General features: G+C 39.5%; 1 protein-coding gene across 3 annotated transcripts; it reads left to right on the forward strand.

Annotated features, from left to right (window-relative positions):
• The first annotated feature begins 46 nt into the window (after nt 1-46).
• Nucleotides 47-25584, forward strand: LOC108097881 (serine/threonine-protein phosphatase 2B catalytic subunit 3). 3 transcript variants are annotated; one of them, XM_043207341.1, is made up of 2 exons: nt 47-292; nt 21388-25584. In XM_043207341.1, exon 2 carries the CDS (start codon nt 21697-21699, stop codon nt 23491-23493), a length of 1797 nt encoding a protein of 598 aa, XP_043063276.1. In that variant the 5' UTR covers nt 47-292; nt 21388-21696; the 3' UTR covers nt 23494-25584. The 3 variants fall into 3 exon arrangements, with proteins under 3 accessions (XP_043063276.1, XP_043063278.1, XP_043063277.1); XM_043207343.1 differs by having other exon boundaries at nt 21393-25584; XM_043207342.1 differs by lacking the exon at nt 47-292 and adding an exon at nt 14881-15616.
• Nucleotides 25585-26420: the final 836 nt, after the last annotated feature.

Raw genomic sequence — 26420 nt, forward strand, 5'->3', positions numbered from 1 at the left:
TAGTACGATCTTGCGGCTGGTCTCCCCATTTGGGGGGAAAGCCATTTCACCATCAGGTAACACTGAATCCAGGCACACTGCGCTAATTGTACTGAATTTAAGTGCAACTTTTTCGACTTGCCCTGCGCGCGTGCACTTTTTACCAATCTCCCGTTTAAATCAGATACCGCAGCGCTTTTTCTCCCGTGTGCATTTTGAACGCGCCTCGCTAAAACACGAAAAAAGCAAACAAAAAAAGCTCAAATCGTCGAGAGTGAATCGCATAGAATTCCGAGCTAAAAGCAAAGCTAAGGTAAATTGCAAGCAGTCTGTTTTTTTTTCTCGTGCTATTTTCTACATTTCCATCCTCCCGAATCTTGCCCCCGTCCGCCCCCGCCCCCTGCAAATTGTGCAACACACGCATACACGCACGCACACAGACGCAAATGGGAGGCTTGGAGCAGTTTGAAACCACCAACAAACACACTCACACAAGCCCAGCCACACGCGCGCATATACATATACCAATATACATATGCATACATACAGTTGTATGTACATATTCCAATAAGAACGAGCTAAGACGTGAAATGTTTCTTTTTTTTGTTGTGTGTGCATACATACATTAATTGCATTAAACGGGCCAAAAAAAGGAGAAAAGAAAACGAACGCAATGTCAATGTCCGCCCATGCCCAATTCAATTAATTTTCCTGTCGATTTTTGACCAAAAAATAAAACAGCGAAAAATACGCGAGTGCAACGGGAAAAATAACATGATACACACAACAAGCGTGTGTGTGTGAGTATATGTACATGGAAAACATTTTTTTCTCTTATTAGTCATCTTGGCGGTGTGTGTGTGCGATGAAAAGCGATGAAATTTCAGCTGAAGCTGTGTACGTACATCCCCAAAAATTTTTTTCGTGTGCAAAAAAAACAGCAAGAAATAGTGAAAAAATCATAACGGTAAAAGGCTGCCAGAGGCAGCTGAAATGGAAATATCAGTAAAATTCAACAAGAAAACTTTCGTGTGTGTGTTTGTGTGTGTGCAAACAAGAGATTTTCTCGGAGAGCCGCACGTAAATTACGGTTCTCCTTGCCTGCGTGTGTGGGTGTGTGTGTGTGAGCGGCAGGACACCAAAGCAAAAGCAACGAAAATTTTCATGCTGTAGCAGCACATAACGGTTCTTCCTTCGTTTTCTTAGTGTGTGTGTGTGTGTGTGTTTCTGTTTTTTCTCCTGTTTTTTTTTTTGCCCTGCTCTGCTGCTGCGCAGTCGCTGCCGACGTCGAACACAGAAAAAAAAACGTTATAATTTTATAATCAATTTAATGACTACACAGTATAGTCTACTAGGTGACAGGCTTATACTAAGCTTTTGAAATCGACATTGTTCAAGTGATTATTTATTTTTATCTAAATATCATTGGCCAAGGCCGATGCTTGAATTCGCAAATGGGATAGCCATCGACATTTAAAAATAAATTTATAAAATTCATTCAGACCTAATGAGATTGAAAAGTTTTGATCCGGCGGGTCACAAAAATCTCTAGAGGTTTAAAATCTCTTAAATTAAAAGGTGCAGAAAAGTATGCTTTAAAAAATAAGGTTGTCCCCTTGGCATTTAACCTTAGAAGTCTTAGATGCTTATAAAAGAAAATAATTATTTTGAACCACTTTGTTTTAAGAGTTTCAAATCTATAGAGATTTTTAATTTTTGATTTGGAGTCGAGTGGCTTTTTTCCCGTGCGGAACTTTGAAACTTGTTTGTCCAATTTGGCGCTCTCTCCACCGTTCTTTGCTCCCAGCTCTCTCGCTCCTTTGGCCTCCTTGCGATTTGTTGTCCTTCGACTCCTGAGCTCTCAACTCCAGGGACATGTCGCAAGGTTTCACTGTGCGCGTGTTGTCGCTTCGAGAGCTTGGACCCAAGGTCCTTGGCTCATCTCGTCACCCTGGCTTCCTATTTCCCTTAATCCCACTGCATTCCCAGTGCATTCCATCGCCGTTCCTCAATTCCTTTCAAGATGTTTGGTCTCCCACGAGGAGCGGTGAAGAGGTGCCAAGTGGCGAGCTTGTATCGGGAACTGCTGCCATTCATTATTAATTGCGCGCCGATGCAATCATCGAATAATTGCCCCATCGACGTTTCAAGCGATTCGCAGGCCACACGTTCCGCCATTCTAAATTCACAGTGCCGCCCTCCTAATTAAAGTCAGCGCCCACAATGTCGCCAATGTGAGCAAAAAGCTGATAACAGATGTGTTTATGCGTCACGCAACTCGCGAAATTCAGAGATTTGCAAAAACAAAACCAATGTTCCGGCGAATAGCTCAAACATCTGACATGTTCGGAAGATTCATTCTTTAAAAATGCGATTAAAGCAATTGCAGAAATTTTAGAATAATAACAGTATCCGGTGATACGACTACAAAGAAAATAAAAAGCCGATATATGTTTCCTTAATTGGGAAGTTCATAGCATAATTTCTCTAACTCTTTCAAATGACTGACATACTTGAAAAGAACTTGAAGGGGTGAACTAAGCAAAGTATTTATCGGTTTGTAGATATTAAACTCTCTGTTTGGGTACATATATTCATTACTCACTGCGTTAAATATTTTTTGTTTGTTTTGATAACTGACAAGCAGACAATTAAGTGACCGCAGAAGCGAACGAAATTCGTAGATAATAGCTCTGAAGCTTAAGTAAATAAAATTAATTAAGAAATCATTAAATTTAACCAACATATTCATAAAGTTTCTGTAAAGAGTTTTCTAAATGTTTAAAGAGATTATCCAAAAGTTGATATAAAATGTTTTTTTATTTCATTTTTTTATGCAAGACGCTTTATTTACACAATTTCTTCATGTTCTCTTTAACAATATTTCCAAAATTCCTTTAGATCTTCAATGATTCCAAATTGGATTCACGTGGATGATGCCTATTTAAATGTTTAGAGTAATGAATATAAATGCTTGGCCATACCGTGCTTTTCAATCGATTGTTTTCAATTGAACAGGTGCTTCTCTTAAAAAACAGTGTGATCTGTTTTTTCCAAGTTCCCCTACAGCGCATAAACATCGCTCTGTTCTTAACGTAATTTTCAAAGCACTGCGTGGTTGGGCGAGTGCTTTGTTTCGATTAGAGTTCCGTTTGTGTCATTTATTAATGCACCTGACCCCTACCATTAGGCCGGACCCGATTGAGGCCCGTTCCCCCTTTCGATTTAGTAATTACCTATGCAAATATGCAGTTTGACAGCTAAACGGCAAACGGTTAACAACGGTGTGCGCTAATTAATGGTACAAACCCCAGTAGGTGGAATCTGCTGTTGAAATTGGCATGCGAATTGCAAGCATAGACATTTTTTCTAACAATTAGCTAGCTGGGCGACAATTGCTGAAAGTGGCAACACGTTAATGAGAAGCTGCGTGGGAGCCAATGAGAAATGACTCAGTCAGCCAGACAATTCAGCTGAAAGAGGGAAAAAAGAATATAAAAAAAATAAAAATAAATAACAAACTACATAGAATAGAGAAATTGAATAGTGAAGCACCCGCCAACACAGAATTTCAAAGCAGACCAGTGTGTTTCTATCTATCGTACACACAAATTGCTCTAATAATAGCGAAAGCGGCAGAAGAAACTATTAGAAGTACAGAGAGTTTCGCCCGAGTTTTTCCTACGCAAAAATAGGAACGCGAACATAACAACAACGAAATGCTTACGGAAAAAGGCCACAGAACTTGGTGGAAATCTTCCGCGAATGCATAAAAAGACAAATCCGTTGCGGTTGCCCTGATCCCAAGATTATATAGTTGCACTTAAAAAATTTACACACACAATCGTAAAAAGATTGTCCGTACTAGTCAATTAAAATACTAATCAGATCCGCACTTAATAAATGTATGTATATTGATGAATTATTAAAAAAGATTATTCATTGGCAAACATTTTATTAAAGTTACTTTAATCATCACGAAATCATTTTCAGTTTGATTGTAATTGAGTTATTATAAGATTATTATTCAATGGAGACATAAGAAGTCGATATTACGATATTAAATTTGATCTGTATTTTGAGTAATGTAGGAATATGAAAAGGGCAAAAACCATAATTGGCCTGGATTGTATGAATGAATAAAGCTTTAAATTTTTTTTTTATTTTGATTAAATATATTCTTAACCCATTTTTATTTTCAATAGAGTTTGATCGAACGTTTATGTTTGTTTTGGAATGCCAGAATTTCTGTTCGCATGCTCAGGCGTTCTGTACATACAGCTGTGTTCAGAAAGTCGTGTCATTCGAACGAAGTGAGGTTTTAACTCTAAACTGTATGCACATTTGCATTGGATATATACCTATGATAAACCTGACAAACACTGACCTGCACTGCTGAAAATAAAATGCAATCTAAGTATTTTTTGATAAAAATTCCTTTAACCAACAAGTACTGAGAAATAGTTAGTATAAAAAATTACGTATACGAACAGTATGCCAATACATTGAAAAAATAACTAAATATGGTTACGATTTAAAAAATATTAAGTAATTATTACATTGCGGCTTTAAAGTTTATTTTTATTTATTTTCATAATATTTTTTTGGTTTCCACATTTTTAGGTCAATAGCGTCAGTTGGAAAATATGTAGTACTTCTATTATTATGAGCACTGCTGTATGTACATATATACAGTTATCCCCAACAGTTTCGGGTCAATTGACTTTTAGTGTAGTGCTGCACACACACACAGTAAAAACGTGTATTTCTCCCAGCTCTGTGTGTGTTTGTGAGCAGAGGCGCAGGCAAAAAGGAAAAAGCTCGGAAAAGTAGCAAGCAACACGGCAATTCTGCTGAAGCCGACAGAGGCAGAGGCAAAGGCAGCGCACGCAACAAATCGCCTGAGCTAAAGCCAAAGCCTAAGCTCACACAGATACATGTGTATATAGTGCACACTGACACATACACACTTTCCCTCTCCCACTCACGCCCACTCCCCCATTTCTCTCTCGCTCACACAGAACGTCACCGCACTGTGGTTGTGATAAGCTCAAAAATCGAGCCTTGATTCTGTTATGCTTTATGGTTTACATTTTTTAAAAGTTTTTTAGCGCACTCTTATAAATCTCTATAAATATTTAAAAAATAGCGCGGGTCTGCATTTCTTAAATGGAAGAAAAGCGTTCATCACAAAGGCACAGTTATGAAAATTGTTGAAGTCATTTAAACCCCATATAGCAGCATTTTAGTAGCATAGTTGAGTACAGTGCTTAATTCCTATGCTTTATTAATTTAATCTTGATTGTGTAGATATCATAATTATAAAATAATTGAAACATCTATTCCACCTGCTACCTCGGTTATGCATTGAGTTCTTTTTTTCTGTGGGCTGAATTGTGGAGTAGGAGGTGCAAAATGGGCAAAGCTCAGTGTAAGTTTAATTCGTATTAACTCATATGCGACCACCTGATTCTCGGAACCTCTAGTTCCTTTGTTGTTGTTGCCAATGACATCAGCATCTTTTTTATGCCCACCACCCCCGTTGTGACCCATTGTACTTGGGATATTTTCCCGTTTCTGCCTTCGCATCCTTTTCTGCTGCAGTTGACGTTTCGGGCTCAAGAAAAAGGATACGCGCAGAATAAATTTGGTAGTAGAAGGGGGTTGTACTAACAAAAATAAACATAAAAGGAAATTTACATTGGCCCTTATCAAGTGCCCAAATTAAAATCCGAAATATGGGTAGCAGTTCAGAGCTTTCCCTGTATTAAAACGCAATTAATTGCCCAATTAGAAATCAATAATTACCTATTTCAAATAACGTTATGTTGGTTTAAAAAAAACCATTAAACAAACCTTATCAAATGTATTGAAGTTTAATTAATTTGTTCAATTTGAGCCCCGTATATTTGAATGTTTGTTTTTTGTTTATAAATACCAGTCACGATTAATAATCATTTGTGGCTTATGGCGAGAAGCGTTGCTGGTCAATTAAGCCCTGTCTACCCTTTCAAAAAGTATTTTAGCATTGGCAAGAAGTGTTTGTAATTTAAACATAGATAATCTTCATCAGCAACCCATTATTCAGAAGCATTAAAATTTACTACCTATATATTAGTAAATGTTATCAAAATCCTACCGCAAACATTTTTTAGATGCCGCTGGGAAGTTTTTGACAAAGAATATAATGCACTTATAAATTTTCCCTAAATTGGCAGGGGTAAGAACTTTATGTTACTGTCGTTTAATTTTGTTTACGCCTTTTTTGGTGTTTTTTTTTTTCGTGAGGATATTGCATTGTTTTTTTTTTTTTTGCTACCGTGCCGTTGTGTATGTTTTGAACGCTGTTGTTACTTTTGCTACTGCTGTTGCTTGTGTGCCAGCAACAGGACACAGCGAACACAGTGCTAAGGGACGCAGAACACGCAGACGGTGAAAGCAACAGCAACAGAGGAAACGACAGGAACAGTGGGCGGCATCCACATGGTTGTCGTCATAATGACCGACTAACTGAGTGACTGCGTACGTCTGTGCGTGCGTGTGTGTTGGTGGTGGTCCTCCTTCTGTGTTTGTCTTTGTATTTGTGGGGCCTTAGATGTGCCTGTATCGTATCTCTCGGTTCGTGCATGCGCCTCAACAGCGGTCAGGGTTGACTTTTTGCAGGAGAAGGCCGAAAGGAGCCAAGATACAGGACCCAGAAACCAGGCAATCACCTCCCGTCCTCCGCTGCCCCCATCCGAAACCGTAGCCCTCAAGCCAGCACAACGGCAACGAAATTAAGCTGAATCCCAACCAAATCCGCGCGCTTCTCCGGTCTTATTGGATTTCGGCATTTGTGAGTGTGTTTTTGGGTGGTGTGTGTGTGAGTTGCTGTGCTGGGGAATCGATAAAGCATACTTATTTGGATTTTTGGTGCAGCATGCTTTAAACTACGTATACACACAGCCACAAAGCTACAGATACAGAATACTGACAGCTGCACTGACAGAAATTCGGAGCTAAAGTAACCAACATGGGAATTTGACATTTAAATTCAATTGGTAAAGGATGTTAAATTAATGTTTTTGTTAAAGTTGTTAATTTTTGTTTAAAACTATAGCAAGATCAATTGGTACTCTAACTATTTGGTTTATAAAGGAAACAATTGCATAAGTCATCCCGATCCTAATATTATTAACATATGAAAACTATATAAATAAGGTATTCATTTAATTTAACTCTCCAATTCCAGGGAGTTTTAAATACTTTTCTTTTGGTGTTGGTACTGGGTACGGTGTGTCATATTTCAGCGTTATATTCTGGGCACCCCACCGCACATAACCTCAAACCGCGTTATGGCTGCGCCATCAAAAGCTCCACTGTCTTGCTCTCTTTTTCTCTCTCTCTCTCTCTCTCTCTCTCTCTCTCTGTGGTTCTTTGTCTCTCGTCCTCTGGATCCTGCGTTCCAGTTAGACCAACTCGAGATTAGCTTCCGGTGGGGATATAAATCATCTCTCGGTTCGTTGCTCAAGTTATAAATATTAAATATTCAAAAGCGACTTTTTCCCATCCCGCCTTCATCTCCCGCTGAGTGCATGTGTATGTGGGTTTTCTCTCTGCTTGCTTTTGTTTCGCCCTTTCGCTTTCAGCTTCGCACTTTAAACAGCTGCTCCTGCTCCTTGCCCCCTCCCACTTGCTTCCCCTCCGTCTCACCCTGCTTAACGCACTCTCCCAGAGCTTCGTTACAGTTTCTTTACGCATACACTGGTGGTCATAAAAACCGCAACGCGAATGAATGAAACAACAAAAACCGCTTGGGGAATTCCGTTCTGGGACTCTGTGTATGAGTATTTGTGTGTGCGTGTGTGTGAGTGGGTCGAGAATTTCAGACAAAGGGAATCCAGGTTAAAGATTATGTTATTCACTCTACCAATATTAACTCTTCGCGATACCAAAAATTAAATACCTGTGCCAAAATTTTCAAGATTTTACAAGGGAAATCAAAAACAAATTTGAAGTATACAGGATTTTAACCGCTATTATGAAGGCTTAAAAATATAACCAGTGTTAAGAATTTCAGAGGATTGATGAATAAAAAAAACAGATAACATTTTAATTATCACGGTTCAAAAGAAACGGCAAGTCTTCGAAAAATTTTAGCTGTTTTAGTTATTGTTTCCATATTCAATAAATTATTTTTAGACCGTGTAATAAACTGACTTAAATAAAAAGCACAACTATTCTTTAATAATGCAAAGTCCATATCTTATCCCTAAACTTCTTTAATATTCAACAATCCCCATATTTGAATTTTATAGCACACTTAAACTAAACTGGAGATTATAACTTTTTTCCATCACTCCCCAGGCGTACAAAAGAAAAATATTTGAGTAGGCTAGTAAGGGTATTCGAATCGGCCTTCGTTGATTGTGTGCCTTACCATATTCGTGCGCATAGTTAAAAGTTGCTTCCTTGTTTCTGTTGTTGTTGTTGTTGTTTGCCCTGCTAGTGTTGGTGCTTTCTGTGTAAGTTTTGCGTTTGTGCTACTTAACCTTTTTGTTGGCAGCATTTTGAAAAGTTGTTGGCCAAAGTATTTTATGCTGTATGACGGAAACTTTGGAGTGTGTTGTTGTTTTTCTCATGTTTATACCCTTGCCGATGAGAGTATTGTTATTTCGCTTAGATCTTTTTTGTTGATTAAGCAGCTTCACATTAAATCATAATGATCAAATAGAGTTTAAGACAGTGTTTTCAGGTAAAGTCAGATACAAGACTTTGGTAAACAAAAAATTGGCTTACATTTAGAACTCAACATAGCATACATTTTTTGAAAATGTGTACATACTGAAAAGGGTTTCTTTGAATGGCTTGAATGTTTATGAATCCCACAACTTTGTCGTTTTATACCATGGCGGTTTTCCTTTGCCTGTCATAAAATGGTTTATTGAGCTCTCGAGGGTATTAAAATGTCGTCTTCTTGTTTGGTCAACTTTTTTTTGTATATGTTTTGGTCATGCCGCTTGATTTTGTGCTCAGTTCTTGGCCATCGAGTGGCGGAGCTACTTTTCCTTTTGGCCTCCCTTCGCTTTGATTGTGTGAGTGCACTCAGCATGCAAACAATGCCGTTAGCCAGCAACAAAGGCGGTTACTTTGGTTTTGTTAGCTGGCTTTGTTTTTGTTTTGTTTGCTGCTTTGCATAAATTTGCACACACAAAACTGGCAAAAAACAAGAAAAAAAAAAAAATAATAATAAAAACGAAACGTTAGAAAAAAGCAGCTAAAGAAGAAAATTTGGCTAAGCTGTTGCAGTTTTTATGACCGCCACTGTACGACGAAGAATAATGGTAATGATGACGTTGCCTTGGCCGTTTATCCTCCTTCCATGGCTTTGTCAATGACATGTCCTTTTCGCCGTCCCTTTCCCTTAAAGCTTGCTGCCTCCTTCACTTTGCCGACGTGCGTGTGCGTGCGTATACGTGATGCTGCAATTTACGGTTACTCGTTAAAGTTAATGCTTTTAAATAGCTTATAGGTAATTTGTTGCTGTCGTTGACACCTATGCGAAGCATTTTACAGGATTTGTTAGCTGGTTGTGATTGCTCGAATGTGGTCACGATACGGACATCAGCTGTTTGCACCGAGTTAAGCCGCATTTGATGTGCTCAAAATAATATTAGTGCCAGATTTATTCAACCTAAAAGGTATTTGGTTGGAATCAACAAGGACTCTACTAGATTCTTACGAAATGAGAGCCTTTCAGAAAGCAATTTTGTTTGCATTCATCAAATACTTCTCGCAAAAATAAATACAAATCTTCAGTTTTTTAATGCTCAAACCAAAGTAGAAAGGGCAAGTAGCTAAAAGGAAACAAATTTTCTTGATTTAATTAATCTCAAATATGTCCTCTTTCTTGTGTTTGTCAATTTCCTGGGTAGATATTAGTGCAAGGGAAATAATGATAAGTGTTACCTTAATAACTTAAATTGCATTATGGGGCTGTGTTTTCTTTGGAATTTATCTACAAAAGCAAACATTAGGGCTTATTTTAAGTAGATAGTGTCCCTAGTAAGTAGAAAGGTTAATGACTAGTTTTAATCTTTGTTGTTGCTGAACTATTCCATAATCAAAAGGCAATTCAAATGTGGAATGCGAAGGGCTTTGTATTTGCCAATAAATTGATTGAATGAGTTGGGACATTTGGAATAGCGAAATGGCGACATGACAGAAAGAAAAGCTGGTAGTTCCCATTATTACTAAATTCATGCAGTGCATATGAAAAGAGGCAGCCTAATTGCAGTTATACAAAGGTTTAGCCAAAATAGATTGCGACAGTTATCAAAGGGGAATCAAATTCCTATACTTGATTGCACTAAACTATTTCTTCATTGCAAACTATTGAGTACTGGAAATGCAAATAAATTAATATCAAATGAATTGGGCTTTAGATTTGCAAATATATTATCTTTATAGATGGAAATAAAACAGAAGTGATGAATTGAGAGCTTCAATTTGTATTTCTGTCTGCGTTCTCGTGTGTATTTTCAGGAACAAAAGCAGACAGATGAAGTGTGTTGCTCAAGAGGCAGCTTAATAGAATTCATTTGGATGTTTATCTTAAGTAAAAAGGGACAGTAGTCCAAAGAAAACAGCAGTTATAAATTAAGTTTAACTTGAATTATAATTGTATATTGCGTATACGTATATTGCGTATACGTATATCAATGAATGATACCTTTGTACATATTTGTGAATTAATAGTTTGGAAAGATAGCGACATTAGTACAAATACACATTTGAGATGTATGTCTTAAGCAATGCTTAATGGGAAAGCTTTTTAGAATAGCTTGGCTAAACGGGGACATTGGTAAAAAAGAAAACAGGACTTTATTTTCGTTTAATGTCTGTGTTCTCGTGAGTGCTTTTAGTAGCTACAAAATCTGGCAGATCGCTTGCACTGCATAATGCATGTGCAGTTCATATTAAGAGAGACAGCTTAATAGGAGGAACTTATTTATAAACAATTGCATGCGCATTTCAGCTGGCCACTTAGCTGCACACCTTCGCCTGAGCCTGTGGCACACCTGCCCATTTGCCACCTGAAAAATAAAAGAGCCGCCAGTTGAGCAGCCAGCAAGCAGCAGGCAGCAGGCAGCAGGCAGTGGTGGACTAATGCTAATTGCCGGGTGGAAAAGCATTGCGGCAGTGGCGAGGTAAACGAGGAAAATGAGGAAAACACACTGAAACGACGACAACGCCGACAGAGGCACACACTAAAATTAGGTCGAGCAGTAACAGAGCAGCAACACAGCCAGTAGAATACAATTTGCCAAAAATAATCTTGCTGTGCGACAATTTTCATGCACCAAACAAACAATATATACATACACACACTCGCACACTCGCACACACGCACACATGGTGTATGAAAAATCGCTCAAAGTGAAAAAAAGTACTTGAGTTATTGGAGCAGGCAGTCGCACAGGGGCGGTGGAAAAGGAGGAGAGGGGTTGGGTCATAAGATGAATGAGGGGGCGTTGCGGATTGGGGCATGGGGCTCGGTTGTCTTGGCCATTCGGTGGCAAGGGGAAAGTCGAGAGTCCGAGAGCTGTCAATCAAACGGACACCAAAAAAGTGCGAGGCGTTGATTTGGACTTATTTGTTTTTTTTTTTCCTTTCAATTGTTGTTGTTGTTTTTTTTTCGGTTTGTCTCTCGTGCTCTTTTGAAACGATAAATTAAGTTGAAGCATTTACTTGAAAAGTCTGTACGTAAATAGTGTGTATTAAGGGCGGAATACAGCAAGTTGGAATATGTGTCACATGTTTTTCTACGAAAATATTGCGATAATTTAGGCGTGCAGCTAGTTCTAAAGTGGCATTTATAATTTTTTACCCGCTACTCGTTCGCGTTCTCGTAAATCGGTATATTTAAATTGTGGAAAAATTACCAGTTCATTTTATCCATATCGTTTTATGAACAACCACACCGCGGAACAAGTGGATTTCGAATTTGGGTCACAACACCTTCCGCACCCGCAAATCCCGAAATTATTGATGGTGGAATATGGAATATGTATCTACCCATGTAAATATGTATCCATGTATGTATGTGTGTGTATGTGTGCGATGCAAAGACCTTCAAGTATGCAACGTTTTTTTTACCTGGGTATTAGATGTCTTAATTATTATTATCAGGGCATGACCTTTATTATTTTAATTGGGATTTTTCTCGCTCTCCTTTTTTAGTTTAAAGGGTCGACTGTGTGTAATGCGGTTTTAGATCGCTCAACATTGCTTAATTGCCGTTTGTGTTTTTTAATAAAAGCTTAACGGGTTTAGTGGATGTAAATCCTCACCAATAAATAAATATATATCCGATTCGCTAAGCCAGCAAACAAAATAAACCCAAAACGTATACAAATTTATTTGCATTGCAGGATTTATTTTTTTCGATCTAGGCAAGTCACGATGTACACATGTTTTATAACCGATTTCCACTGTAGCCTTTTTTTCGTGCGTGTGTCCATTGTTTTTTGGCGCGTGTGTGTGTGTATTTGTATGTTGGTGGGTCTTATGCCTCGGGTAACTGTACACTCTGTTTGCGTCCTAACGGTAAAAATTGGCCAAATGGCGTGCGACCAATGTAGAAAGGGACAGAGCGAGTTCGTTGGAAAATAAAGAAAAATAAAACCAAAACAAAAAGAAAATTCCGCTTCAAATTTCGAACAAATATGTTTTTAACGCCCGTATGTGTTTCACTTTTTTTCGCCCCATTTTGTTTATGTGAAAATAAAAATTTTACTCGTCGCGCTGTCTGTCGTGTGTATCCATGTGTGTGTTTTCGGGTGTTTGTGATGGTTGGTGGGTGGTTGGGTGGCTGGGTGGTTTTCGGCCATTGTGGGTGACATGTGCATGGGGTAAAGAAAAGCGGGTGGCTGAAGTGGGGGAACTTGCGCGCTGTTTGTTTTTGGGTTATTCGTTTCGGCCTTTCTCTCTCCGTACTGTTTTTTTTTTTTCTGTTTTTTGGCAACAACGTGACTTCATCATCATATCCAACATGATCATTGTCGACCGACTGCGTAACGTGAAAAACAATTGCATGAATATTTATGTGTGCTCATGTGAGCGTTTTCCGTTTGCGGTTTTTCTTTATATTTATATGTTTTTTTGTTTTTTTTTTTTTTTGTGCAAACATTTCTAGCGCTATGCCACCCATAAAGGCAATAGTCAAAGGATTGCCCGGCAAATTGGCTTCGGCCGTAAAATGCGTTTGCGTGTAGAAACCAAACATTTCCATTTTCCCTTTTCTTGCTCGCTGTTTCCTTTTTATTTTTATTTTTCCTTACTTTTTTTCTATACTATCTCACCCTGGTTTCTAGCCAGCCAGCTTTATTGATGGCATAATTGTTGTTGCCGCTGTTACTGTTGCTTAGTCGCAACGCATTTCTAACTTAATTATTATAATTAATTGGCAAAAACAACAACGACGGAAAGGCAAGGGTAAGGGGGAAAAACCAAACAGAAGCGGTATAAGGCACGCAACCAACCACCCAGCAAATGGGCTGTACAAATGTTGTACCCACTTCGTTCAACAGGCGAAAAAGGGCCTCTTGAAAATTCTAGAATTTCGAAAGCATTACACGCTGCTTTTCGGGCAGGAAAATCATTTAAATTAGCCTTTTAACGCTCTGGCGCGGTTCTTTCTACCAGGCGACAAAAGCCACCAGTTTAGCTGAATAATTTACCATTTATAAACGTTTTTGCCTTCATGTGTTTGCCGCGCTGGGCCAGTGGAAAACAAAGCGACACACAGACAATGGATGGCATAATACGACTCAAAGTAAAAAAAAAAAAAACAAGTAAATAACACAAAGAATAACACGTAAATGTTTGCTTATAAAAATGAATAAGAACAATTGCTAAGCCATTTTATGCGCATGAAAGCAGAATTATGCAAATACAAAGTAAGCCAAGAACAGCAACGGGGATAACACAATATTTTTGCACTGGCTGCTGTAGCAGTCAACTTTTGTCCTCCTTTCGTACCACCCGTGTTCCATTTCCATATCAAATTGAGGAACATCTCATAAGAATGTTTGTTTATGCATTTGAAACTGTACTGAAATGCAGAGTAATAAGTTGTTTTTAAAATAGAAATTAAAAAAGGAAAAACAAATCTCAAAGTCTTATGTAAAAAGAAATCCTTTTGACTTTACATAAATTATAGCATACTTATTTGCCCCTTTTTAAGGGATTTAAAATCTCAGGAGTTTTCTTTGGCGCCACTCATAAATTTATAATTCGAAGAACTCTAAATTCTCAATCGAATTGCGTTGCATACGTCACAATTCCTAAACTTACGCACAAGAGCAAGCTTTTCCCAGTATTCCCCCACCTGCAATGCAAATCGAAGACAAATATTGTTGTCGCGTCGCTCGGTTTTCAAGAACGCTCCATTGTTAATAAAGGCAAACAAGAAAAGTGTTGTCGGCGGTATTCCGTATGTTGGCATTTTACTTCTTTCTACCAGATACCGCAAAGCAAACACAGAAACATGGAGGCAAACAGCTGCTTTTTGCTTGGCCCTGTTAAGTTCGTTTTGTTTCGATGCGATGCGACTCGATTCGGATTCGGATTCGGTTTCGGATTCGATTCGACTCGTTTTCATTCGGTTTGGTTCGGTGTCTAGCCTTTTGTTCTTGCCATTGGCATTCGACACACTTTTTAATTAGTTTTGCCACATTTCGCAAATAGTTTTAAGCAAATACAGCAACACTCCCGCCTTCCCTCGCTTTAATTAAACGCGCCTTTGTTGCTCTGCTGTTGGCTTGGATCGGTTGATTTGTTTCCCCTGCATTTAACAATAAATATTTACACATATTTTTTCGGTTTAATTAAGTTGCCGAGCGACCGGAGCGGCAAGATACGGCTGCTTTAATTGTGACGTTGGCAACCCTAAAACCGAGACCATGCATATTTTAATTTTTGCAAAGCGGGTGATACTACAAACAATCAAATGAACGAACGAATGAACGCAAAAGATGCAGGCGGCAGTCAGGCAGGCATGCATGTATTTACTTGTTGGATAAACATTGAAAATACAGAACGCCGAATTTATGGATTCAGTTGAAATGTTACAAATATGTGTGCGTGCTTGCGGCTTGCGGATATGTGGGTGGGTTGGTTGCTTCTTTTGGGTGGCCAGACCTGGCACACATGTTTATCGCATGATATAAACCACCGACCGAACAATGCCTGCCAGAATTTAAACCGCAAACCCCGCCTAGCATTCTGCTAAAACGAAAAATAAATACCGAAGAAACGCAACCGAACGAAACGAAAGCAACAACAACTGCAGAAGACGGACACAAAAAAAAGAATAAAACAACACTAAATAAAAATAACAAAAAAAAAAAACAAACAGAAAAAACGGCAGCAAGAAAAGTTAGTCTCTGTAGGACTGACACCTGTACAAAGCGTCAATAAGTGAGGCCAAGTGGGCTATTAAATGCCAAGTTAATGGGTTGAACAAATTGTTTTTACCAGTCGGTGTTGTTATTTTCCGCTGTTGTTCATTTCGCTTCGCTTGGAGTAGACGCATTGAATGCATGTCCACCGGGCCGCCAGTCTGATCGACTTATGTAAAACCACCGATAAGCAAGTAAGCGTTGACAGTGTGAAACTAGGCCGATTATGTTATCGGTTAATGTCAAGTCCAGCCGATTAACAGTTGCGATAACCAATTGAGGACTTAAAGTGGCTGACAGCGTTTAAGTTATCGAACTTTAATCTATTTAACCTGACAGTAAATTTCACACAATTAACAGTTGCACTTCTCAGTCAATTCTGTGCAAAAAAAAATTTAAAAATCGGTGATGAATATGACATATATGTTGGCAATGAATATAAAATTCGACCTATTAAAAATTCATAATTTGTGGGAAAAAATATGTAAGAGAAACAACAAATATACAATTTAAACTTTCCATTTTTACTAATTGACATTTATCGAAATCAAAATTCAGAAAAAAGCTTCTTGGACAACTAATTTACTTTAAAGCAAAAGGGGCAATAAATATACATTTTATTAATATGTCATCGGTAAATGTCAACCGTTTGCACTTCTGCGACATTTAATGAAAGCATGCAGACGCGTGCCAATATATTTATTGCCATAAATTGAGCAAAAACATTAGCACAAATTACAATTGACACGGCGATTGAGAGGAAAACACAAATATGTGCTTGTGTGAGCGGCATCATTGATTTCGTTGTGTGTTCATTACGCGGTCAAACTGTTTTATTTACATTAAAATTGAGGTTAATAACTATGGCGCAAATTTATTGCAACTGTCAATGCATATCCATTAAAACGCTCGCGTTCAATTTGATGCGTCAAATGCTCGATTAGCGACCGCGCAGCCAGCCACAACCGCAAAAGCCATCGAAGTGACGTCGCCCTTTCAGCGATTACGGCATTTGGGTATTACGGTATTACGGTATTACGGTATTACGGAATTACGGCTGTACGGCATTACGGCCCCCTAAATTATTAATGCCTCGCTCGCTCTGTGTCTGCGTGCTAATTTGAAGTCGTTTCAGGTGCTTTCAGTTTCAGGTTTTCGGTATTGTCGTTGTTGCGAAGCCAAAGTCAAGCAACTGGAGCAAAGTCAGCCACCTATTGAGATACTCGCACTCTAAAGGCGAGGTACTCTCGAGATGGTTTGGGTATATTAGCAGAAATAATGTTGCTTGAAAAGATTCGGATAATATTTTGAAAGATTATTGCTTTTAACATTTTAAGTTCGGAGTACAACGGAACTCTTTTATTAAACAAAAACTAAGGGGAAAATATCGCTCAACATTATTTTAATTTGAGTAAGTAAGTATAGATTGCTTGAAATGTTACCATCCTGAAAGGACATGCAATCTATTGGTTAGCATTATAATTAATTATTCATCGTTTTTGACAGAAGATCAACGTTACTCGAATTGGAAAGAGAGCAAAAGACAAATTGACAAACAAAAGCTATTATTCAATTTGCCAGGGTATTTACCGCTTCGATATTTCCGAATAAGATAGTCCGTCAATCTTGTGCTGCGATCCGAGTGGACTTGCTGCACCGACTACGTTTTCGCACAATCAAATTAGCATTTGGGCGCACGTTCTCGATTTGTGGCGCCCGCCGCTGCACATTATTGCACTCGGGAGATTCCAATAACGAGTGCTGATATAATTAAACCGACATGTGAGCCGAGCTTTGAGCGAAATGAAGACATGCCCATTTATGCACATTAATGTGTACACAACGTAGCACATAAATTGCACGTTGGGGACGAGCCCCTCAAACGCGGCATGCGATGCACTAACGTTCGTTCATCGGACAGACTGAATTAATTTAATAAAATCAGTAACATTTTACGGGCCATTAATTACGATATTAGACGAGGAGGAACAAGACACGCTCGTTCTAGTGGTTTCCAAATTAATTGATTGCAAACTACTGTTCAAAATTTGATGTTACGCAAATTGGGCATGTGTGCTTTCAGTTTCCCCCATTAATTGGCAACTGTTTATGCAGAATTCAAATTGCTTTGGCCTACCAATACAAGAAGTCCAAATTTGAGTGGCATTCCATTTAGTTAGACAAAACTATGTTTATATTTGGGTTTTTTAGTTGTGGTTATAGCTTTTTTGTCACTCGCAAGTTATATTTTCCCTTGCACTTTCAAAACTACATAATGTCAGTAGTTGTTGTAAAACTATATAATCAATAGTTGAAGTAAAACTATATAATATCAATAGTTGTTTTAATCTTGATCAGCAACGCAGATAACAGTTTGAATAAATGAATTCGTTGTTTTTTTCTATTTTTGTCAAGTAGGGCATAAATTATAGTTGAAATGCATTCAGCCCAAAATTCATTATCTTTGAGCGTGCCAAAAATAACTTTCAGAAAGTGTTTCGTTTGCATAATTGCCTTTTAATTATCATACAAAAGCACACATTGTATGCAAATTTATATTTTTGTGGATGTGTAACAGATCGCTACAGTCGTTACTGGCCAAAGCAGAAACTTACATTTTTGTTATATTTAAACACAGGTTAAGATGCTTGCCATTAACTTCTATTAAGTGTAATCCCGAAAGGCCATAACATTTTAACTAGTATTTGTGTTTAAAGAAATTATTTAAAAGTAATATATTTTAATAATTAATTAAAGTATCAGTTAACAAAATGTTGTTTTTGGCTTAAAATAAATGTTCTTATGCTAGATTTTCTTTGAGGTTTAGTAAGTTTTTATTCAAATAAATAAAATAAAATTGTTCACGTAGTCGAGTGAGCACTGTTTGTGCGGTGTCGGTGCGAAAGTAGCACAGACTCTGTGGAAGTAAACAAAAAGTTTTATTTCATTAGCCCCGTAGTCTGTTGTCTGACGGTGCGTCTTTCCGTGACTTTGTTTTCCTTTTTTGGGGGGGAGGGCCACCCATTTTCGCTGAGTGTAGAAGGGGGGACACGTTCGGCAAGGAATGCTGAGCATTCAGCCCGTTTTCGAGGGTGTGCTGATGCGATCGTGTAAACGCAAAAATATGCGCAAAGCAATAAAAACCTAACAATAAGAAAACAAATGGAATATATGCATGAAATTAGCTGTGTAGGCAGTGATAAAATGTTGTTCTCCCCACTTTGCAAACTTGTTTAATAATTAAAAACCATCACGCATACAAAAAGCATTTGGTGTGTGTGCGTGTTTTGTGAGCGTGTGTGTGTGTGTGTGTATGTACATCAAAGCATATGAATTTGCATAAAAAATTCGCCGTCTTGATGCCAATTTGCAATGGCATGCCCGAAATTTTAAACTGCCGATTGATATTATTGCAATTTTGTAATTCAATTTTTGATGGATTCGCTTTTACGTTTCACCATCAAAAAACTTAATGTTCGTATAGCTTCGACTTCGATTTCGGTGCACACGGTGAGCACCTAAAACCTGCAAAACCATAAAGTTTGTAATTGTCAGGAAATAAACGAGTGATTTTAATGTATTTTTTCGCAGTAAAAAGCCATAAAAATGGCTCGTTAAATTACATTGTTAGAAAGTAATTGATTTTGAAAACACACACTAAAAAGTAGTTTTCTGTTTAACGTCTTATGAACTCAACTGCGACCCACAAACGATAACGACTGCATGACTTGAAAAATTTTAGTGACGTACAAAATAATATTAGTAACAAACAACAAATGTCTGTATGCGTTGCGAATTTTTTGTTTAATCAACTTTAACATGTTCAACAAATAATCTGATTTTAAAAGAATCAAAACTACAATGGAATTTATTTGATTAAATATTTGAAGATAAAACTTATTCAACCTATGTATTTTGGAGATAGGTATTTATACCTAATTCCCAACGAATTAGCATTAAACTTGCTTAAGAGTCGGAATACATATTTAAACTACTGCTCTTCGACTTCGATCGCTTGTTGTTACACAATCAACTGGATTTACATTGAATTAAAAGCAGTCGGCAGTTTTATTTCTGCGTCGTTCCATTTGAAAGCGACAGCTGACTATAATTTGCAGCTTTCAGCGTGGAGCTGGTGGAATCCAATGGAGTCAACGGGGCGGATGGGTGATATTGCCAGACTGTGCCCCGTCAGCAGGACGCACGTGTAGTTGGCCCTATTGTTTTAGCCATTACTGCTGCTGTTCTGCTGTTCTGCTGTTGTCAGTCAATACGTCACTTGCAGACTGCTGTTGGTAGTCACAGTGTTTTTGTTCGTCAGCCAGTTGCTGTCTGTTTGTGCAACCGCTGCGGTGATTGTTAGCGCTATATTTATTCAGACGGCGTTGATTATTTTTCTAATTTATCTGCACATATTTGCATTTGTGCAGCGAATGACAGCCGCCCCAGCCAGCTATGCAGTTGCCCCGAAACACGGAATGTGGGTGCCCGCCTGCCTTCTCGCTTGCGAAACGCTGTAATTAATCAAGAAAATAAAAGCCAAAGCGTTGCCAAAAACGTCGAAATGTGTGAAACAAGTTGTTGCCAAAAAGAGCATAAATTAACTGTAACTTGACACCAATCGTGTGGCTTTCGTCACTACTATTTTGTGGGTTTTTCATTTTTTTGGAAGCCAAAATCAAGTTGAGTGGAAATAATTTTTGTGGCAAATAAACAATAAATATGCTGACCGATCTAAAATTCATTTTGGAGGGAAGCCCTAAAGAAGTGTCAGAGCTATTTTTAATTTGATTAAATATTGCAACTGACACATCAAAGAAAGAATTGTCAGTGCTATTCTTAATTCGAGTTAATATTGCAATTGACATTTCAAATGTGTACAAAGCACCAGTCAAAGTAATTTAAATGATGTGCTTTTCAAGCTGAAATGAAATATTACTTGGCTAACCTTCAAAATGTAAAATGCCCTTTGTTGGATTTTATTACTGCCTTTTGGCATTTAAATATATTTTGTATTACGTGTTTCGTCATTTTCAACTTGCGAGAATTTAATTGTTGCCAAAATTGTAATTTCAGGCCGTTTTGTTTATACCAGAGAACTATGTGAATAATATAATTTTAAGATTCTAATTCGGTTTTTATTTACCTTTGCAGTTGGCATGAAATGATTTTTCGTTCCTCATTTCTGGCTAATAAACTGATGCAATTGTGGGCAATTGTTTAACTGTAAAAGACCACCTACATACACACCTGCCAAGTAGGAAGCGCTACAGTTGGGGTCATGCTAATAGCACCTTGTTATAATTCGATTATATTATAGCTTCTTTAAAACTAAAAGGAAGCAACGATTTTTATTCGAATGTTATTTGAAAAAAATGAAATAATAATTAAAATACTTATCCTATTACTTAAGAACTATTGCAATAAAAAATATTGAAATTAAATTCTACCTTTTTAAAGTCAAAAATTAAAAATGCGTTGGTCAAGAATAAAAGTTTAAGAAATTATTGTTCCCCTTATTCATTCCGAACCAACGCTGAAAATCTAGTTTAATAGAAAACTTTAATAGGATTGTTTCAAAGACAACAAAATAATACATTTTCTGATTTGATTTTCTAAACATTAGTTTCATTTATTAATCGTAGTTCAATGCATTGATCTTAATCCATTGTGATATGCTTTCCAAGCTGTAACCAAGTTCACATCGAACTATTCTTGTCTTCCTGGGCGAGTGGGCCACAATGTAAGTGATTCACATGCACGTGATGAAAGGAGGAGAGTGTATATGTGTATGTGTATGTGTATGTGTATGAGTGCGCAAGATGGGCATGGGTCTGGGTCTGGGTTTGGGGTCCCTCGACCCAGGCAACATTTATTATTTATACCAGCCGTGTAATGTGCGCTAACATGAATATAAATAAAAATGCTAACGCGAACCCTACCATTTTGAATTTTGTCGTTGCAGAGCAGCGTGAGGAGCAACAGCCAGTGAACCAGGGGAACCCGATTGCCCAGGCCAAGAAGGAAGCCAGGAAGAGCAGCAAAGGAAACGAAACAGCAGGGGGAAAAGGAGAGGAAACAGGACAAGGTCAAGGAGCAACACCAGTCGGTGTGTGGAGCAGAAGCTGGCGCATCTGGGGCAGTGACACGCGAGCACAGGTGGTGGTGGTCAGCCCAGCGTAGCAGCGTAACTCCTGGAAGTCAGCAGTCAGCAGTCAGCAGCCAGCAGTCGGTAGTCAGTCAAGGACGGCAAGGCAGGCGGACAGAGGCAATCATGTCTTCGCCGGCGGCGCAGAGCAACAGCAGCAGCAGCAGCAGCCAGCCGCAGTCCGCCGCCCAGCAGCAGCAGCAACAACAACAACAGCAGCAGCAGAATCAAAAGGCCAATGTCAACAATACCACACACGATAGCAAGAACAATGCGGCGGCGACGACGGGGACGGCAGGAGGAGCAGCGGGATCCGCTGGAGCGGCGAGCACACAACAGCAAGGGCAGGGGCAGGGGCAAGGCGGTAGCGGTACGGGCAACTCGAGCGGACCAAGCAGCCCCACCAAGCGCAGCACAATATCGACAAAGGAGCGTGTGATCGACAGCGTACCCTTTCCGCCGTCCCGCAAACTCACCTGCGCGGATGTGTTCGATGCGCGGACCGGCAAGCCGCAGCACGATGTCCTCAAGCAGCACTTCATACTGGAGGGCAGGATCGAGGAGAGCGCCGCCCTGCGCATCATCCAGGAAGGCGCCACCCTGCTGCGCACGGAAAAGACGATGATCGACATTGAGGCCCCGGTGACGGTCTGTGGGGATATTCACGGTCAGTTCTACGATCTGATGAAGCTGTTCGAGATCGGAGGCTCGCCGGCGACCACCAAGTATCTGTTCCTGGGCGACTACGTCGATCGGGGCTACTTCAGCATCGAGTGCGTGCTGTATCTGTGGTCGCTGAAGATCACCTATCCGCAGACGCTGTTCCTGCTGCGCGGCAACCACGAGTGCCGGCACCTGACCGAGTACTTCACCTTCAAGCAGGAGTGCAAGATCAAGTACTCGGAGCGCGTGTACGACGCCTGCATGGACGCGTTCGACTGCCTGCCGCTGGCGGCGCTGATGAACCAGCAGTTCCTCTGCGTGCACGGCGGCCTGTCGCCGGAGATCCACGAGCTGGAGGACATACGGCGGCTCGACCGCTTCAAGGAGCCGCCCGCCTTCGGCCCCATGTGCGACCTGCTGTGGTCGGACCCGCTGGAGGACTTCGGCAACGAGAAGAACTCGGACTTCTACACGCACAACTCCGTGCGCGGCTGCTCGTACTTCTACAGCTACGCCGCCTGCTGCGACTTCCTGCAGAACAACAACCTGCTGTCGATCATCCGGGCGCACGAGGCGCAGGACGCCGGCTACCGCATGTACCGCAAGAGCCAGACCACCGGCTTCCCCTCGCTGATCACCATCTTCTCGGCGCCCAACTATCTCGACGTGTACAACAACAAGGCGGCGGTGCTGAAGTACGAGAACAACGTGATGAACATCCGGCAGTTCAACTGCTCGCCGCACCCCTACTGGCTGCCGAACTTCATGGACGTGTTCACCTGGTCGCTGCCCTTCGTCGGCGAGAAGGTCACCGAGATGCTGGTGAACGTGCTGAACATCTGCTCCGACGACGAGCTCATGACCGAGGAGAGCGAGGAGCCGCTCTCGGACGACGAGGCGGCGCTGCGCAAGGAGGTGATCCGCAACAAGATCCGCGCCATCGGCAAGATGGCGCGCGTCTTCTCCGTGCTGCGCGAGGAGTCCGAGTCGGTGCTGCAGCTGAAGGGGCTGACGCCCACGGGCGCCCTGCCCCTCGGCGCCCTCTCCGGCGGCAAGCAGTCCCTGAAGAACGCCATGCAGGGCTTCTCGCCCAACCACAAGATTACCTCGTTCGCGGAGGCCAAGGGCCTTGACGCCGTCAACGAACGGATGCCGCCGCGCCGGGATGCCACGCCCTCGCCGGCGGAGGAGGGCCAGAAATCACTGTCAGCCGCGGCAGCAGCAGCGGCCAATGCAAATGCGAATTCAATCAATGGATAATTCTAAGTCAGTTAGCCACAGCCACAGCTAAAGCTAAGTAACAGTCAAGTTAGTCAGTCGGATCGATGGATGGATGGTTGATCGGTGGGATCTGTGGATCTGTGGGATCTGCGGATCTGTTGGGGATCGAAGGAGGAGCAACAGCAAAGTCAGTTGGTAGTCGACAGTTAAGCAGCAAAACGGTGGGAGGGAGTCAGCAGAACAGTTCGAAAGAGAAGAATAGTCTCAAGTTCGGCTCAAAGAATATTACAAAAAAACAACTGGGCGGCATACAGACAAAAAAATAACACAGCTAATTGAAAGATCATGATATACTGAAGGCGAAGTTGATCGAGGATAGTAAGGATCAAGAGCAGAGACACCACAACAACAACAGCAACACGAAACAACACAGCAAGCGTTAACGAGTACTTATTGGTATTAAAAAGCAAGCAGTTAAAAGTAACAATGCGAAACACCCCCTAAAAACGGAAACTAATTATAAAGTTGAAAGATTATAGAGTTATATATATATACGTATATATATATATATCAAAATTTTGTGCAACGTTATATCAAAAGAGCAAATGTAAAAGCTAAGCGAAAGTTTAAAAAAAAGAGAGCGCATGCGCCCCAGGCTTTTGGCAAGCAGTTGAAAAATGAAGCAGTAGACAGATGCAAAAGCAGTTGCAAGTTGCGCGCATTCCCCCATTTAAAGCAAAAATCTAAATACAAGCAAATTAGGTAATTTAAATTATTTGCTAACAAATTGTAAAACGAATCGAAAAACAACTTTCATCTCTGTAAAGTCAAACTAAAACGAAGTGACAAAAGCTAAAAGAGAACTAAATCTAGCATCTTAACTGAAACTAAAGTTAAAAGAAATTCTACTACTTTCGTTGTGTGGCGTCTGCGGCGACTTCTTCTCAAAAACAAACAAAAAAATATACAAAAAAAAAAAAAACAAAAAATGAAAGATTGAAACAACTTCCTACAACAACAACAGCAGCAACAATATTTTACTACAATATTTTAATACAAGAACAAGAAACGACTGAATCTCTCTCTATCTATCTAACTATCCGACTCTTTCTCTCTCACACACACACACACACACACACACACCCACATCATACAACACACCACACCATACACGTACATTAACAAAACGAGGCCATGATCCAACTCAAAGTTGATCAGCCTCGCCGATCGTTTATCGGTAATCGTTTATCGTCGCCATTGTCGCCTCACACTCTCTCATCTGGTGATTGTGTATGTGGTCTTTATATACGTGCCATCTTTGTCGTAGTCATTAGCTGAATATATAATTAATACATTTGCATGGGCCGCAGCGATGCAGGCGCCAGTGTTGTGCCACCCCACCTCCAGCCGGCCACCAATCGAAATAATCGAACTAATCGAAGTTATCGAAATAATCGAATCTCAAGGCGCGTCGATTCTTAAACCCTCCCTCCCTCCCCCTCTTCTCCATTGCAACCCACGTTCCCCTCCGTCATTTGCGCCTGCGTCGTCTTCGTGAGCGTGTGCAAATCCTTTTTATACTTAATGGAATTTTAGTTACTTTTTAAAGTCGATGGATGAGATGAAGATGATAATGTAGAGGAGAAATTAAAGGGGGATAATATGATGATCAGAGCAGAACAGAGCAGAAGCCTAACTGAAGAATATGTAATAAACGTGTGCAAAGGGAATTTTGTTATTTCTTAAATTTTTATATTTCTTGTTAATTTTTTTATAATTTGTATTTATTGTAAACTATTTATATATATACTTATATATACACACACAATCAGCAACACACATAATATAAATACATAAATATATATTTATAAACTAAATTGTTGTTTCTACTTCATTATTGTTTACTACACCTTTTTCTATAAGCGTTAAGTAATTTAATTAAATGAATTTAATAAAATGAAAAATTAAACAAACAAAAAACCGCCTGCAGCCAAACAGGGCAAGGCAAAACGTTTTCTTAAACAAAAATAATTATATTCTACAATAAGACGTAAGGGAAGAATCATTAACAACAACAAAAAAAAAAAAACCGAACTATGTGAATTAACTATTAAGTTTAAATTATACAAACAAGAAGATTAAAATTAAACCAAATAACGTTTACAACCAATAACAAAAAAAATATGTTGAAACCAAAAAGCAAACAATTGTGCAGCATGCAAAAACACAAAAAAAAAAAAATAAAAAAAAAAGAAAAAACAATTTTTCAAATTCGACAAGACAACAAACAAACCCAATTTAAAGTTTAAAGAAAATGTAATACAAAATGCAAACTTATAGCAATTTGAAGTACTTTATAAACAAATATACATACATACGCCTAAGAGAACGTATATACACATATATATATAAATATATATATATATATATTTGAAATAGTTAAGGGTCGAAGTTGGTACTATGATTATACGCACGGCTAATTTGCAAATAAAAATGTGCCGCTAGTCCACTTTTACGGGTGACAACGTTTGGTTTTCAATTTCCAAATGAGGTTTTAATCAATAACAGTTTAGTGACTTACTAATTTGCGAATAGGCAAGCAACTACGATTGTTTGTATTGGCCAAATGAGGCGAGCGTATAAGCTTAGTACGAGACGAAAAGAGAAGGAGATATAGAGCGAGTGGCAGCTAATCGAATATGAAAGATAGAAACGGAAAAAGCTAAAGAAAGCGAAATGCAATAGTGCAGCAGCAATCAGAAGTGCAGTAAAAGTCGATGACAAATTCGAATTAAGTTGTTAGGCACCCATAAACACCCACATACCCACACATACACACGCAGCATTGCTTTTGGCGAGCGAGAGGGATGGAAAGCATGCTCGGTGAGCATGCTTTGCAAGCAGTTCAGGCAGCCGCTTTCCACTTTTCGCTGCCGCTTCTTCCTCGCGTGTTTTTTGCCTTTGCG

This window comes from Drosophila ficusphila, unplaced genomic scaffold, assembly GCF_018152265.1.
Source record: "Drosophila ficusphila isolate 14025-0441.05 unplaced genomic scaffold, ASM1815226v1 contig_197, whole genome shotgun sequence".
NCBI lineage: Eukaryota > Metazoa > Arthropoda > Insecta > Diptera > Drosophilidae > Drosophila > Drosophila ficusphila.